Here is a 16,826-nt window from a genome sequence, read left to right as displayed (position 1 = left end):
CGGACTTCTTGCGAAAACTGTGATGAATTTACTGGTTGCACATTTGCACTATTTGTCCATATAGCACACAATAATAGAAAGGATTTATTTATAATTGCACTATCTGTTGCACCCAGATGAGGATGGGTTCCCTTTTGAATCTGGTTCCTCTCAAGGTTTCTTCCTCATATTGTCTCAGGGAGTTTTTCCTTGCCACTGTCACCTCTGCCTTGCTCATTAGGGATAAATTCACATAGTTACAATATATTTTGAATCCATTTATTCTGTAAAGCTGCTTTGTGGCAATGTCCATTGTTAAAAGCTCTATACAAATAAAAATCGAATTTGAATAAAATTGAAGACCCTTTTTGTAGTGGATTTGCTGCACAGAGATATGGATGGAGAGAGACATGAACAGAATTTCCATCAGTCCATCCACTCTCTGTACTGCTTATCCTACACAGGGTCACGTGGGGGCCACAAGATAGAGGACACCCTGGACAGCGTGCCCTGTGATGGACTGGCACCATCACGCATGCACACACACTACAGACAATTTGGAAATGCCAATCAGCCTATCCAACACATGTCTTTGGACTGGGGGAAGAAACTGCAGTATCCAAAGGAAACCCCCAAAGCACTGGGTGAAAATTCCACACACAAAGGGCAGAGGTGGGATTTGAACCCCCAACCCTGGAGGTACAAGGCACAGTGCTAACCAGAAAGCCACTGTGTCCCCCTTGGACAGAATGTGTGCAAGCAAAGCTTCGCTGTTTTAGTCAGTGTGTGGTGCATTGCCTTGAGCATAGGTGTGATGTGTACTTCTCTGACTGTGCATGTGTCCTGCTTACTGAGGACCATGAGTGGATGAACTGCTTTGATGCAGTTTGAGCACAGATCTGGGCCAGAAGTAGCAAAGGGATGAGGACAGGCTTTTATTAAAACAGATACTGATAGACACAAAAACATACGCACAGATTTAGGTGAGGATACCATTCCACTATACACAAACATGCCAATGTTACAAATATGAAGGTTCTGTCAATCTTTGGCTTAGACACACATGGTCACACACAATCAGTTAAAAAGAGTGTATCATTAATTGCTGCATGTTTGACTGTACCATATGGTTACACAGAATGCAGTATAGAGTTCTTCCCTTCTGCATCTGTCTTGTTAGAACTGTGTGTGTGTGTGTGTGTGTGTGTGTGTTCTTGTTCAGTTTTCAAATGGAATGTTCTTAGTCAGGACCTGCAGAAAAAGACTAAAAGTATCTTATTACTGGCCAAATTAGGAGAAAGTCTTTATAAAAAAACATACATTTCCTAAAATTAGGATTTTTTTCTGTCAAAGAGTATTTCACAAAGAATTTTAGCCCTAAAAGTAAGTCCTTAACCTGTGAAGAATGTATGTGGCCTCCGAAGGACTCTTAAGACAGTAAGACCAAATGACAAACAATCCCTAACAGCTGCTGCCAGTGATAAATAACACAGTGAAATTCATGTATTAATACACTATGTGGCCAAAAGTGGACACCTGCCCATCATCCTCTTATTGTCCTTGAACATCCCATTGCAAAACCATGGGCATTAATATGGACTTGTTCCCCTCTTTGCTTCTATACCAGCCTCCACTCTTTTGGGAAGGCTTTCCACTAGATTTTGTAATGTGGCTGTGGGGATTACTGAAGAGCATTCCTGAAGGAAGGCTCTGGTGTCGGGCCAGAAGGCACGGCATGCAGTCAGCGTTCCAGTTCATCCCAAGGGTGCTTAGTTGGGTTGAGGTCAGGACTTTGTCCAGGCCACTCATGTTCTTGTGCACCAACCCTGGCAAACCATGTCTTTATGGAGCTTGCTTTAAGGAGCATTGTCATGCTGGAACAAGACTGGGCTAGGCCCTTTAGACAATTGTGTGCTTCCAACTTTGTGGCTACACAAAAGAATGGACCCCATATGGGTATGATGGTCAGGTGTCCACATACTTTTCGTCATGTAGTGTATATTTAGTGACTAATTATTTCAGTAATTGTGGAGTTGTCACCTCACCTGTTAAGTAATGCAGTACTGCTGAAGATCAAGGTTTACACAATTCTTTGCTACTTGTCCACACCAAAAGCTGAAATATTCACATCAAGTTCCAGTTAAATTTAGCCAGCTAGTTAGCAGTTTAGTTGCTTTATAGCATGACATGGCAGACACTACTAATTTTGTTGACCGGATTTTAGAAATGTCTTTTTATGCTCTTACTTATGAGAAGAGACTGAGAATTAAACAGGAGGCTAGACCAACAGATGAAACAGATAAAACGTAGAGATATATAGACATAATACTTTTATAACAGACACCTGTGCTTCCCCTATTTTAAAATCTACCAGCCACCACTGGTACACAGTTATCCCAAATGAAGATGGTTTGACAGCTCTAAGACATTTTCTCCATGTACACCTGGAAAAGAATCTACTGACATTCTCTTAAGATTATCAGAATGTGTTAACACACCTGCTTTAGCTACAATTTTAAGTCTTAGATCAGATCAGAGGCATCAGCATGGGCACTAACTAAGACATTCCTATTTAAATCTCTTTGTTGGTATTGTCAAGAAAAAGGTTTTTTTTTTTTTGAGCAATTTACTGAACATATTCCTCACACTATTTATTAGGTACATTGATCTTTGCCATTGACACCTACATGGTTAAATAACTCCAGCTTTTTATTTCTTCTTTCTCCATATTCCACACAGCCCCGGAATATAAATAGAGTATTGCTTACCCTGGTTCAAGCATAACATTTTTAGACACAATATTAATGTCTAAAATTTCTACTTTGAAAACTACCATCCATTATAAACCTACAGACTCTCATTCCTACTTACAGTACAACTCTTCCCATCCCAAGCACTGCACTCAATTCCATTTCTTATTCACAGCCACTAAAACACATTTGCAGTGAGAATGAGGACTTCATCTAGAAAAATACGAAAATGTAAGGTTATTTGTATAACTGTGGGAACTTAGTTCTAGGATAAGTATAAACTCAATAAAAAGTGTAACAGCACCTCTTACTCTTACTGTGTCATGTGAGGCCTTGCAAACGATATCCTGCAGGGTGGCCATGATCCAGTTGCTAGTGGTGGACCCATGCTAGGACTCAACAGTAAACGGGGACAGCCCTGTTACCCTCTTCACTCATTCAACCTCAGCTGTCATACTGATGTAGCACTAACCGAGACAATCCCAGCCATGCTTGGCAGTGGACTGGATGTTTTATTTATGGCATATTTTATGCCATTGTAAAGGTGATTCCTCACAGTGTTCTCTTCCAGATGAATGAAAATGCTATAGTCATGTCAGAATATTGTATACAGATTCCATAGTATACAATATTTGCATTATTTGTAATTTATATAGTCCTATATTTATTAACTTTGTATTGTCTTGTATATTGTGCCATGGCCTTAGAGGCATGATATTTAATTGTATTGTAAATGTGTATATGGTGTTGCCAGGGTGCGTCTGGAGGCCTTCTCAGACAACAGTGGGAAACTGCAGCTGTCACTGCAGGAAATCATCGAATGGCTGACAGCTAAAGATGAAGAGCTATCAGAACAGTTGCCTATAGGGGGTGATGTGGGGGCTGTGCAGCACCAGCGTGATTTCCACCAGGTAGTATCACACAAACACACATACAAACACAAAATGTACACCAACATTTACACCTTCCCCTCAGATTAGTTTACGTTTTTTCAATTAGCTATGATCTTTTATGCTTAATGCATTTAATCCACCCATTTATCAAATCAGTAAACTGATAAACTTTTGAGGGTACAGGAAAGCAATAAGAGCTGTGGTATAATAATTACACTAGAGTATTTGCTCACCCACGTAATCAGACTGACTATAGATACTAATCAATTATCAAGCAATTGCATTGCTAAACCTTCTTCTTCTTGCCTGTGGACAGCCTCACTGTATCCCCTTAAAAGAAATCCAAACAGAGCAAAATTAGCACATGGAATATATTGAATGGATATATGCTGTTTGTCTGTGGTTTTGGAATGGAACGACCCATGTAATATGGCATTAGCAATGCATAGTCACTAACAAATACAGCAGGACTTATAGACTTATATATATATATATATATATATATATATATATATATATATACATGCATAAAAACTATAAGTCTATAAGTCCTGCTGTATTTTATATATATATATATATATATATATATATATATATATATATATATATATATATATAAACAGAGCAAGAAAGTAAGACTCCTGCTGTACTTTAACTTACACATACAAACACACACACCCACACAATATAATTGGTTCTTTGCTACTGTGGAAAAAAAAAAATCTTTCCACCTTTGTTTCAATTTACAGTGCTGTCAGTCTGTACACTGCTGTGCCTCTGTGGATTTAAAGCCCTGTGGAGAAAGGGGTTGATGTAGATAGATAGATACAATATAAGGAAATATAAGGATGTTTCTATTACTGCCATCACATTGGTTGTGAAATCAGCCTTCCAAGTTAAATTCCAGAACAAACAAACAAACAAACAAACAAACACACACACACACACACACACACACACACACACATCCTCCACTGACCCTGATATTCCACATAAGCGTACACACAGACACCCCCCAGCCTCCCACTCACACCTAACCCTCATAGTCCTGTTCTTTTAACAGTTTCCAAATGTCCTCTTTTCTGTGTCTGTTTCCTTTATAATGTACTGTATGACCACAGAACTGTATTTCCAAGAACATCACAATACTCTATTTGTTTTTGACAGAAAGCAGAAAGAAAAATGACCTGGCCTGTTCAAGTGTCAGTTATTGATTGATTATAAGTTGATAGCATGTGAACTAAAAGAGAGCCAAAAGAGAGCACTAAAAGAGAGCCAAAAACAAACAGGTAGTGTATGTATGTGTGTGTATACATACAGCACTACCTGTTTGTTTTTGGCTCTCTTTTAGTATATTTAGTCCATTTAAGTATATGGTAAAAGCTTAAAGATCAATGAAGAAATTCTGCATTCTGTAAACTTAACCCTCCTGTTATCTTTGGGCTCAATTTGAGCCCATTCAATGTTTAACGTCTCTAAATACATGACATATTTTTTTGCCTCTTATTTAATGACTTTTCCTAATTTAATTGGGACAACTGGGTAAACAAAATTAGCATGATGATATGTTTTCATTGTCCTGTACCCATTTTGTAGCATCAGTGTTCTCTGGGTCAGTTTGACCCCAGGCTGTTTTAGCTGTATAAAACGTATAAGAAATATCAAAATTTCTCACACAGTTGTTTTGGATGATATTGAGGTCACTATAACATACAGTTTTATAATCTTCAAAAAACTTCCCTCTGCTTTAGGGCCCTCACCTAACATAACCGTACCTGTAGTATTGCGAGAACCACTCATAGTTCGCATGACATGGGGAAGGGGAAAACATAATTCTCGCGAGGACATTGATAGTTCACCCAGCATAGGGGAGGAGCAAACATAAAAGCTTGCACAGCAGCCTTCAGAAAAATTTCTCGTGGTGCTCTTTGGGCTCTCTTTTTATGCTCTCTCTCTTAATTGAAAATGACCTCTAAGCAAAGGTTTTCTGTCAATAAGGTTTTGTCACAGTTCTTTGACAGTGAAAGTGACATAGAGGAGAATGTGTCTGAGACCGAGGATAATGTTGAGGAGAATCCTGATTATGAGCATCCTCCTCTGATGAGAATGATACTCTTAGTGTTGACCCTCCCGTTGTCTCTCAACTACCAGGAGACACATTACCTTCCAAAAATGGAAGGTTATTACGGTCCCTCTCCCCACCTGAATGGCACGGTAGACTTAGTGCTGCTAATGTCATCAAAATGGTCCCAGAGCCACCAGATACGCTGAGGGTGGTATTAGGACTGAATGGTCATAACATGTGATAATTTTTTCACATCGTATGCCCTGGGTGAGGAACTGCTGAAAAAGAAAGGTTTCCATGTAGGGGACAATGAGAAAAAACAAGCTGGAGCTTCCCTCTGAGCTTCTTGCGATGAAGAACAAGAAGGTAACATCTTCAATGTTTGCCTTCACTGACAGAGCCACTGTCGTCTCCTGTTGTGACAATTAGTGACATTTTATGGTGATTTGCATATTTTGTCATAGTCGTGCAATAGATATTCTGGATTTATGGGGGTGGAGGTGGGGGTTGGTGGGGTGTATGTTTTATTTAAAGGGCTATTTAGGTAGTGGGCAAATAAACATGAAGTACTTGACACACAAACTTGGGTAAAAATCATATTCTGAAGGTTTAAATTGCTGGGGTCAAATTGACCCCAAGGATAAAAGCTGTTAGTAATTTTGAGGATAAAAGGAGGATTTTAACTCAAATTTGCCACCACTAGTGCATTATAAATTTTGTTTGCGTAATTTGAATGAGTCTCTAGTCTTTATTATCATGTTTCTTAATCCAGCAGCAGACCATTTTAAGATAAGGACAATAATGCTTTTGTCTGGCTGTCTGGTTTATTTGGCGAAGAAGCTCTAAACCATTGTGCGGCATGGAACGAGTAATTTCTGTTTGCTTCATGCAATATGAGGTTTTCCTGTTTGGCCTTTCGCAACTGAATAACATGGGATTAGAGCTGAAGTGTCTGGGAGACACAGTGTGCACAGTAAGTGAATTATTACTAGCATGCACTGTAAGACAGCAGTCAGTAGTTCTAGATGCAAGTGTTCAGTCTCCACAAAGGGACAGTGTGACAACAGGTTTTTTATCCCAACCAAGCTAGAGCCACACTTGATACAAACAACAGTTGTTTGAAGACCAAGACAGTATCAATTTAACTGAGTGGTGTAAATCTTGGCACCGGTGGGAATTAGATGGGGCTTTTTCACTGTTTAAATGCCAAGTAGGAATTAGTTGAGGGTTCAGGGCATGAGGGAACTTCTTCGTCCTGGGTAGTGTGAGCAGCTTTCCAATCCAGGCCTCCCTTCTTCATGTGTGCTGAAACTTCATGAGAAAAGTTTTTCTCTAAGATAATTGCTTTGTTGTAAGGCTGGCTGGTCACCCCTGGGTTTTGGGTCTCCATATTTTGTTCTGCAGCCATCAAGCTAGCAAGTGTAAGAGGGTTTGTGGTTTGGGAGAAATGTGTGTGTTCTATATGTGCATGTATGCATGTGTGCCACTCAGTAGAGATTTCTGTGGCTTATTTATACAGGCCTTTATGGAGGATGTGAAGTCCAGAGGGCCCTTCATCTACTCAGTACTGGAGTCAGCACAGTCCTTCTTAGCCCAGCATCCCTTCCAGGAACCTGATGAAATGCTACCGGATGGCAAAGGTCTGCTGCTATTCCTGACCACACTCCACTACACACCAGCTACCTCAAAGTCCACACATTTTTAAAAATACCTCAGTACAGATGCTTACTGTGAGCCCACATTATGACAGGACATCATCTTTTATATAGGTCAGAAACTGGAGCTGAATCACTCTTCACCTCAATTCTCTTCTTCCTTCTTCTCCTCTTCCCTTTCTTCTGTACAGAATTGTCTCCAAGGCGGCGGATGCAGAATGTGAGCCGCTTGGTATGGAAACAGGCTAATGTGGCCAGTGACCTGTGGGAGAAGCTGACAGCGCGTTGTGTAGATCGCCACCGACACATGGAGAGGACGCTTGAGCGGTTGCTGCAGGTGCAGGCAGCCATGGAGGAGCTGTCCCATGCTCTGGAGCAGGCTGATGGTGTGAGGGACGCCTGGGAGCCTGTGGGAGATCTCTTCATCGATTCACTGCAGGACCACATCGATGCAACAAAGGTACTGAGAGTACATGATTGTTAATAGGACCCATAATGACTGCAGTAATGATGTAGATTGATCCAAGTGGTATCTCTAAAACTTGTAAGATGTTATTTGCTCTCAGTATGGGGTAACTGCAACCGATTTTCTGAAATGCACCACAATGCCCCACTTCTACTCTGTGGCCTTTTTCCTGAGAAGGACACTGGTTGGAGTTGTGTGTATACAGTAGCATTATAACATAATGCAGCACACATGTTTAAGGTTTTGTCTTTAAACATCATCCCACCCTAATGCATTTACAAGTTTTTCTCTCGAGCGGCTGCAAGTTCACTGCTCCTCAGCTGAGCTCACATGGACCGGAGGATAATTGGTTTTCTGTTTAAATCTGGAGGGTTTAACTTTTAACTTTGTCTAAACTTTTAAAGGTCCTATGTAGAACCCCACAACAAAGGGTTTCCCTTTCAAAAAGGGTTTCAAGGATTTAAGCATAGACTTTCTAACTATCCAGTGGAGAACCCTTTTTTCTAACTGCATATCAGTAAATAGAATGGTCTTTGGGAGCAAACCCTTATAAAAGTGTGATACTTTTAAGTGGATTAACTGAAAAGTGACTGCAGAAAATTAGGTGTTGTTCTACCTTTTATTCTGTCAATGTATCTCTTTTCACCTTCTGTACTGATTGGTTGGGATCATTTATTTGCTTGGTATTTCCTTGCTGTGCTGTCAGGGCTACTGTGCTAGCATGCATTAAGAGCGACAGGACTCCACAGAGAGATCAGATCTCTAGCTGTTCAAGTATGCAGTGAGACTGACCATGCTGGTAGCCCTCACTTATCTCCATATCACCCCCCATTCTTTTTCTCTCCTCCATCTCTTTAGCTGTTTAAGGAAGAGCTGACTCAAGTCAAGGAAGGCATGAAGCATATCAATGACTTGGCCCACCAGCTAGCCATTTCCGATGTGCACTTGTCCATGGAAAATGCTCGTGCCCTTGAGCAGCTCAACAGCAGGTGGAAGCTGCTGCAGGTAGACAACACCTGCCTGTAACTGTCACTAAACATCTTTGGGCAATATGGTCACAATTAGTGTGTGATACAGAGGGAAAAGAATGGACAAAGACAACAAAATGGAACATAGGTAGTCAAGGAGCAGGCTAGTGAGTCGGTGAAGGATATGTGGTAGTGTATCAGACTGTGTGTGTATGTATGTGTGTGCGTGTGTGAGTTCAGTGATAAATTCCTATCCTGTAAATAGATCAATCTGCTGTTCCTGCCTGGGACCTACTCACTCAGATGTAATGTGTTTTAAAGTCTAATACTCTACTTGTGTTTTTTAAATAAATAATAACTTTAGCTTTGGGAGAGCCTGCTCAGTCAGTTCAATTCAAGTGCAGTGAACACAAGCAGAGACACACAGAAGCAAACAAAAAAAAGTGTTTTGACTAGCTGACATACGCCCTTGATCTTGAACAGATTTTTTTCATGACTTAGTCTTTGCCCCATCATGTACATAGTTAACTTGAATAGGAACAGGACAGGTTCACAAGGTCCTTGAAATACCTAGGAAGGAGACAAAGTGAGAGAGAATGTGTGTTCATGGCTTTTGTGTCTGCATAAATAGATTTGCTAGCCATTGGATCAGTCCATGTTTTGTTATATTTAGAGATCATTTACATGTTACAAATTCAATCCCTTGTAAATAAAGCCAGATTATTATTTGTACTAAATTCTCAAGTGAGCATCAAGTGGGGAGAGAATGTTCAGACATGGACTGAATTTTAGCAAGCTTTTTGTGGATTTAATTGCTGCCTACTAACTCACCCCCTTCATCTGCTCTCTATTGCTGCTCTCTCCCTGCTGTCTTCTGTCTGTCTCTTTCTCTCCTTCTTTATCTTCTTAGGGTTCTATAGAAGAACGCATGAAGCAGTTGCAGGATGCCCACAGAGACTTTGGCCCTGGATCACAGCATTTCCTCTCTAGTAAGAACACTGGGTTGGGGGTAGGGTCGGTCCAGATTAAGCACCTCTCTGGAAATTAGTAAATGGAAATTTGAGCTGAATTTTATGGGAATGACTGAATAATAGTAATGTGGCAGCAGCACATTACTTTGAGGCAGCAACGTAGGTGGCTGTCACATTTCCTGTCACTTTAGAGATTCAGATCTATGGGATAGAATCTCACACTGCATGCAGAATGATCCCATCTGCCATGGCAGGACTTGCTGAGAAAGTGAATCATGCTGAACATCAAGGCTAGTGTTGGTGATGAGCAGTGACTCTCTGGGAGCTAAAGATGGCATGTGTATACTAGGGGTGTAACCAAATACATATACATTATTTAGGATGCATTATCTGTTGAATCTGAACATACTATATGAATACAGACCAGAACAGTAGGTGAAGTATTCATTTCAGCAAAATTTCCACCCCAACTATGATTTACTTTGGTCATTAAAAGAAAATCTTCTCAAAGTCATACAGACATAAAACACCAAGGTAAATCTGGTAAAATATTATTATTTAATATTTTAAATTAAATAAGCCTCTGTAGCCTAAAAAAACTGTAGCCTAAATAACAGTTTCTTGATTTGGGAAACACATTAGTACTTTGAAAAAATTAGCTGGCTTACTGAGTCACATTAGATAGAAGATAGAAAGTTTGCCAGAAAATTCCACAGGGTGTCTGGTTCAGGAGCTGAATAAAATCATGTTCTATGAATCTACTTGTAATAATTTGTGAACGAAAAACGTCTTCTTTTTCCAGTAGGCCTGTTTTCTCAGTGTTTTCTAGTGTTTCCAGGGCATAATGGCAGGCTTAACAAACAAACACACATAAAACAAAAAAAACTAAACAAATTCTGTATAGACATGCTCACTTGCATTTTAAATCTAAATACAAAAACAGATACAAATATTTTGAGCACTAAACAGATACAAATAAGTTGCATTACGTTGCATTACACAACTGCTGTATACAAAGCAATCATGTAAGACTTTACGATGTAAGACTTTACGATGTAAGACTTTACGATTAGCAATCATGTAAGCATTTACGATTATGCATTACCATTGAAGACATCTTCCCCTGCCTGTCACATTGATTCGAGTTTCTGTTTATGCAAGCTTGTTGAGCAAAGCAGCAGGTATGCTTGATTGGAAACAGGCTTTAGTGGCCCAAGGCTGCCTTGTTGGAGAGCAGCAGCAGTTAGCCATGATCTACTCCAGGTTAGCTCATCTAACCATCATGCTGATGCCACCACTTTCTGCACCAGCGGCACACTCTCACTCGCTTCTCCGCTTATTGTTTGCCTGGACATGTTCTGGATGGTGGACCCATTGGGGGAGGGTTAATCACCTTCTGCACTGAACCCCTCATCCTTCACTTCAGAGCACTACACCATGAACACCTCTTGTTCCTGGTCATAGTAACTACCAAGTTTCTGATATTTCCCTGGATGCACACCCATAATCCTCAGATCTCTTGGGCCTGCTGAAAATCACCTGCTGGTCCAAACAATGTCTAACACACTACCTTCAGGTCCCTATCCTATTGGTTGCTTCCACTTCAGTTGAAAGTCCTGAATCCTATTCCACAGTGGAAATTCCCCTCCTGTCATGGAATCCGGGAGTCAGATGCAATTGGAGAATTCCTTTTAATAACAAAGCAACTAAAAAAAAAAAAACAAGCAAAGACTGGAAAAGGACCCAAAAAACTGGAACAGCTAAAACAAAGAACTAGACTAAGATTAGACAAGGCAAGGCAAGGCATTACAAAGAAAAGAAAACTCAACATGAAATATAACATAACATACCGGCGACCATATCAACTATGCACAGACACACACAATGCTCCACAGAACTTGAGTAGGGATCTAAATGGGGAAACCCAAAACAAGTGAGCACAATCAAGGAAGGAAATGGAGCAGACAACAAAAGACGAAATTCAAAAATGAGCGAGGGTGCCCTCTGATGGTCTGGGGAAGAATTGTCCATGGTGGACATGACAACTCCTGAATATCAAGATTTGGCGTTTACCACTGCCCCATCCTGAAACATCCGGACCCCTCCAAACCCTTTATAGTTAAGGTGGATGCATCCGAGACACGGCTGTGCTGTCTCAGAGGTTTGGAGAGAAACCCAAGCTCCTTCCTGTGGCAATCGTCCGCAGAGTCCAACTATGACATTGGTAACAGGAAGCTTCTTGCTATAAAGTTGGCCCTAGAAGAGTGGTGTCACTGGTTGGAGGGGCCACTGCACCCATTTGTCATTTACACAGACCACAAGAACCTGGAGTACATAAAGAGTGCCAAAAGGTCGAACATGATTTGCCTTGTGTTTTTGGAATTGTTTGCCAGTTAAAATAAAGCATTTTAACCTGCACCTGCAGCTGTCTCTGCTGCCTGACATAATTGACAAAACACAGGAAATGTATGGTAACATGAGATGTGTGGAGTTGGGAAAAATTGACCTTGAAACGGCTTTAGCATAGGTGTATGTAAACTTTTGGCCACAACTTTATGACACAGCTGGGACATCTTTACTACTACATAATTCTTTTACAGCACTATTCATTGTCAAATCACCCTTATGTATTCTAAACACCTTTGTCTTTTGTTGTTGTCTTTTGTGCATTACAGTTCACGTAGAAGAACTCGACCTGTGCCATTTGGAATTTTGCAAATAGGTTTTCGTGCATGACATGCTCGTCAGAGTGATATTGCTCTCTGTCTTTCTTTCCTCTCTCCCTCTCTCCACAATCTCTCCCTCTCTCTCTTCAGGTTCAGTGCAGATACCTTGGGAGCGTGCTATATCCCCAAACAAAGTGCCATACTACATCAAGTAAGTTCAGCTGGGAGCCATCTGTAGTCAGCGTGCAGTGGCAGCCATGAGACAAAGCAGGAGTGAAAGACGTCAGGTTGTCAGGCAAAGAGAGAGAAGGGAAATTCATGAAAGCACAATTACTGTTCTCTGGTGCAGAAGATTATTGTGCTTTGATATGAATACTATTTCGAAAACATTGGGCATTTGTCTGTTAGTCTGCTGTGTTTCACAGCCCATTTCTATTCCCGTAGATATCAGTCAATCAAGCCTGAATGGTGACATTAATGTCCCTAGTAGCCTATTTTAGGGAAGACACTTGGGCTTTCTGCTTTGTTTGGATTATTGATACTACCCAGTGGCTGAGATATGTTTTGTTTAGCTTTTGTGTTCTGTGTTCACAATTGGGATCCATCAACACATCTCTACAAAAGTTTTTTATTCACTAATCCCATTACAGTCTTTAGCTGTGGGAAGTGATGCCTTGCAGTGTGTGGTGGCTTGTGCATGTGAGCCACAGGAGGAAAGTACAGATGGACTTTGTTTCTGGCTGATCAGTGTAAGCTCTTCTCAGGTAATGATGCACAGCAAATGGCCCCACAGCGCATGACAAACTGTCCACTCTGGGATGCCTTGTGCTTTTATTTGTTCTCATTATTAATTCATTTTCGCTATTTCTTGCCATATTAGCAGGCACAGTGATACAGGAGCAGTGGATTGCCTGAACTGTTTGTTATTCAAAAGCGAGTGAATTTGATAAATAATGCAGGCTGTAGCTAAAAGCTGTTAGTGGTTTATTTGAGTAGGACACAAACTGTTATGTTGAACCACATGAGCATCACATGCACAGACTAGTTTGTGCTTTGCATCATGTGGACACTGGCTCATAGAATCTTCTCCAACTCCAATGTCTATGTTCTTATTTTGACCCTGCTGTCCTTTAACTTTCACACCCTTATTTTGACTTTCTTTGATTCTATGTTATTTGGCTTATTTTTACTGCATTTTCCACAATTTGATTGTTTGCCAATTCTCACCTATTAGCTCACTGTCCCCTGTCACATGACAGCCAACAACTGGGGAGGGTGAAGGCTATCACATGCTTCCTCTGAGACATGTGAAGCCAGCCCTCACATCTTTAACAAATTGTTGCTCATGCTATGTCACAGGGCAGCTCAACACACTTGGAGGAGAGCACTAACTGCCATCTTCTGTATGCATGAGCTCACAGATGGCCACTTTTGTCTAGTGTTGCTCTGATTGTCATGAGAGAATAATGCCATCCCTCCCACCCAGAGAACACAGCCAATTAGGTTCTTGAAATCCCAGTCCTGGGTGACTGTGACATCGTCAGGATTCAAACTCGCAATCTGCAATGATTTCTTCCTTTGTTATGTTGTTTTTGCCTCACTTTTGTGTCATCTGCTCTAGCCACCAGGCACAGACAACCTGCTGGGACCATCCAAAGATGACAGAGTTGTATCAAGCACTGGGTAATACAACCAAATGGTCATTTAACTTTATGTACTGCTCCTGAAACACACTACAGCAATTTTTCATTCGTTAAAACCCATTTACCTACTGAGTCTCCAAATAGGGCCCATATGACTGCATCTAATACCTTTAATAAATATAGTAAAAGACATGTTCTGTGTGTGGTAACTGACATAGAGACCCCAAACTCTGATGCTGTCAACTGCTATGCCACAAGCATTCCACAAGGGCATCCACATCATTTTATATTTGTGAGCAGGAGAGGGGTTCTTAGTCAATGGGTATAGGTAGTTCTCATAATCCTAATAATGTTTCTCTCTTTTACCTGTGCTTTACTTCTCTCAAAGCGGACCTGAACAACATCAAATTCTCAGCATACCGGACAGCCATGAAGCTACGGCGAGTGCAGAAAGCTCTAAGATGTATGTGCGCGTGGTGAAACTTTTTTGCATGTCCTTTCTCTCCCAGTGAAGTTCATGCTGCTTAATTAAGATTAATAATTAGTGCAATTATACATCTTACAGGGGGTCATTAAACAGCTTAGTTCAAGAAATCAGTGGAATCCTTCATTCATTCTGTCAGGACTGGCAGACTGAGGTTTTTTGTCCCATGCAGGGACTTTCTCTCTCAGGTGTAGAGCAGATCGACTGCTCCTGGCCCTCCTGCCACACATGGATCCATTGAAGCACACCAACTGAGCATAGCATAGCAGAATAGTCTCTTTCACAGTTGCCTAATTCCCATCTCTTGACCCCTTTCAGGAGTTAATAATACTGCATAAGTACACACTTAGCGCACTACTGAGACAGCTGTCATTTTTCTTTATGTTTTCCACCTACTCTCATTCCTGTTCTCTCTCTTCTGGGGCCCTTGCTTACTCATTCTTACTTTCTCCTGGTCTCTTTCTTCTCCACCACTTTATTTCAGTCTCTAATAGTCTCTGTCATTAGGATAATTAATTAAGCGAGTGATGTAGTAACTCTGTCATATACTGTATTACTTTGCTGTGAAGATAAAGGCTGCAATACCTACTCCTCTCTCTTAAGGGCTGAAAGCCTTCCAGCTACTCTCATGATATATCATCTCATTATCTTATCCAATTAGACATGACACCACTGGACAGCCTTAAATCTATAGACCTCTCTTGACTGGCACAGGAAAATTACTTTTAGGAAAGAAGAATTTAATTAGATAGACTCTTTTAGGGTGCAAAATGTGAGTAGGTTTTATATGTTTTGTGTGTGTGTGTGTGTGTGTGTGTGTGTGTGTGTGTGTGTAGTGGACCTGCTGAAACTGACCAGCATAGCTGAGGTATTCAGAGAGCAGGACCTGCAACATAGTGAATACATGATGGATGTGGTGGAGGTGATCCACACCCTCACTGCTCTGTATGAGAAGCTGGAGGAGGAGCGATCAGTACTCATCAATATCCCACTCTGTGTGGACATGTGCCTCAACTGGTTGCTCAACGTCTATGACAGGTACTATCCCATTACGCATGGCCCTTGCTATTTTTTGATATGATTTGACCTCATGATACACTGACTCTCATTTGTCTTCCTGTCATACCCATTCCATCTTTGGGTGCTTCTCAAGATAGGGCTCCTGTACCTCACTACTCTGATTTAATGCATTGTTTAATATTAGAGCTACCTAAGAGCCTCTCTGTAAAGTGAAACAGATCATGACAAAGGCAAAGAAAGATCTAAATTGGCAGGAAGCCAATCGAAGTATGTGGGATAGAGTCAAAAGTCTCCATACTTGATCTCCCTGCCAAAGCTCTTAATTGAGAATGTTAAGTTCACATTAAAATAAAACCTAAACAGACTCTTAGGTATATATTTATTTCTCCCTATCCGGCTTTTTGTCTTCAATCCCAGTTTCCTTCAAAAATTAAGGGACAGAGATGAATTTTCTTCTCACGCGTTGTCACAGTAACCGTCCAGTACTCTGTGTACATTTGTTTGAATTTGTTTAATGTCTCATAACTACCTGCTGCTAATGGCTGGGAATCACTGCTTTCACTCTAAACATAAATTACAGAAATTGCGTAGTTTGGGTTGCGATAGATACAGGCAGTGAATGGAAATGAGCTGGGTGCATAGGAATGATAATGTTTAGTGAGTGATTCAAATAGGGGCATTCAGTCCTTTCTGCATCTGTCTTGGTCACCAACAGCTATTCCACTTCACTGCATTGTTCATTTACTGGGCTACTGTGATGCTTGTGATCAGTCACTTACTCACTGTTACATAGTAATAAACTTGAGTGGCCACTAAAAGCTTTAGTAATGTGGATTCTCAAGACAAATAATTCTCTATTCTCTATTCTCAGAGACTGTTATTGGTAAACTTTATTATATTGTGTCTGATTTTGTCTTATGCTGCATTTGACTAAAGGCAAAACATGTTCCACCATGACAATGCCCCTGTGCACAAAGCAAGATCCATGAAGACATGGTTTGCCAAGGTTGGAGTGGAAGAACTCGAGTGGCCTGCACAGAACCCTGACCCCCTATATATACATATACACTGCCTGGCCTAAAAAAAGTCACCATTTGGATTTAAATCAGCAAATACTTAAGAGCTGTTGATTGGATAATTACTATAGTGATTAATGTGTTTCAGCTGATGATAATTCTTTTAACCCTAACTGATGCAGTTAGTAGCTTCTCATTTCTTTAACAACCTTGTTGGAAGACGTATCCCATGGTCATGGAAAAGATGTTA

At 40.7% G+C, this 16,826-nt stretch overlaps 1 protein-coding gene across 3 annotated transcripts in view; it reads left to right on the top strand.

Annotated features, from left to right (window-relative positions):
* Positions 1–16,826, top strand: part of drp2 (dystrophin related protein 2) — a 139,616-nt gene that overhangs the window by 83,767 nt on the left and 39,023 nt on the right. For all 3 annotated transcript variants that reach the window (XM_026917773.3, XM_026917772.3, XM_026917774.3), the window contains 9 exons: positions 3,484–3,640; positions 7,207–7,327; positions 7,534–7,802; positions 8,667–8,813; positions 9,687–9,765; positions 12,564–12,624; positions 14,035–14,096; positions 14,445–14,519; positions 15,377–15,578. In XM_026917773.3, the coding sequence (XP_026773574.1) occupies positions 3,484–3,640; positions 7,207–7,327; positions 7,534–7,802; positions 8,667–8,813; positions 9,687–9,765; positions 12,564–12,624; positions 14,035–14,096; positions 14,445–14,519; positions 15,377–15,578 (1,173 nt within the window). The remainder of the gene's footprint in view (positions 1–3,483; positions 3,641–7,206; positions 7,328–7,533; positions 7,803–8,666; positions 8,814–9,686; positions 9,766–12,563; positions 12,625–14,034; positions 14,097–14,444; positions 14,520–15,376; positions 15,579–16,826) is intronic.

Source organism: Pangasianodon hypophthalmus, chromosome 7, assembly GCF_027358585.1.
Source record: "Pangasianodon hypophthalmus isolate fPanHyp1 chromosome 7, fPanHyp1.pri, whole genome shotgun sequence".
Taxonomy (NCBI): domain Eukaryota; kingdom Metazoa; phylum Chordata; class Actinopteri; order Siluriformes; family Pangasiidae; genus Pangasianodon; species Pangasianodon hypophthalmus.
The sequence above is the reverse complement of the archived record's forward strand: the minus strand, read 5'-3'. Positions and strand labels throughout refer to the sequence as shown.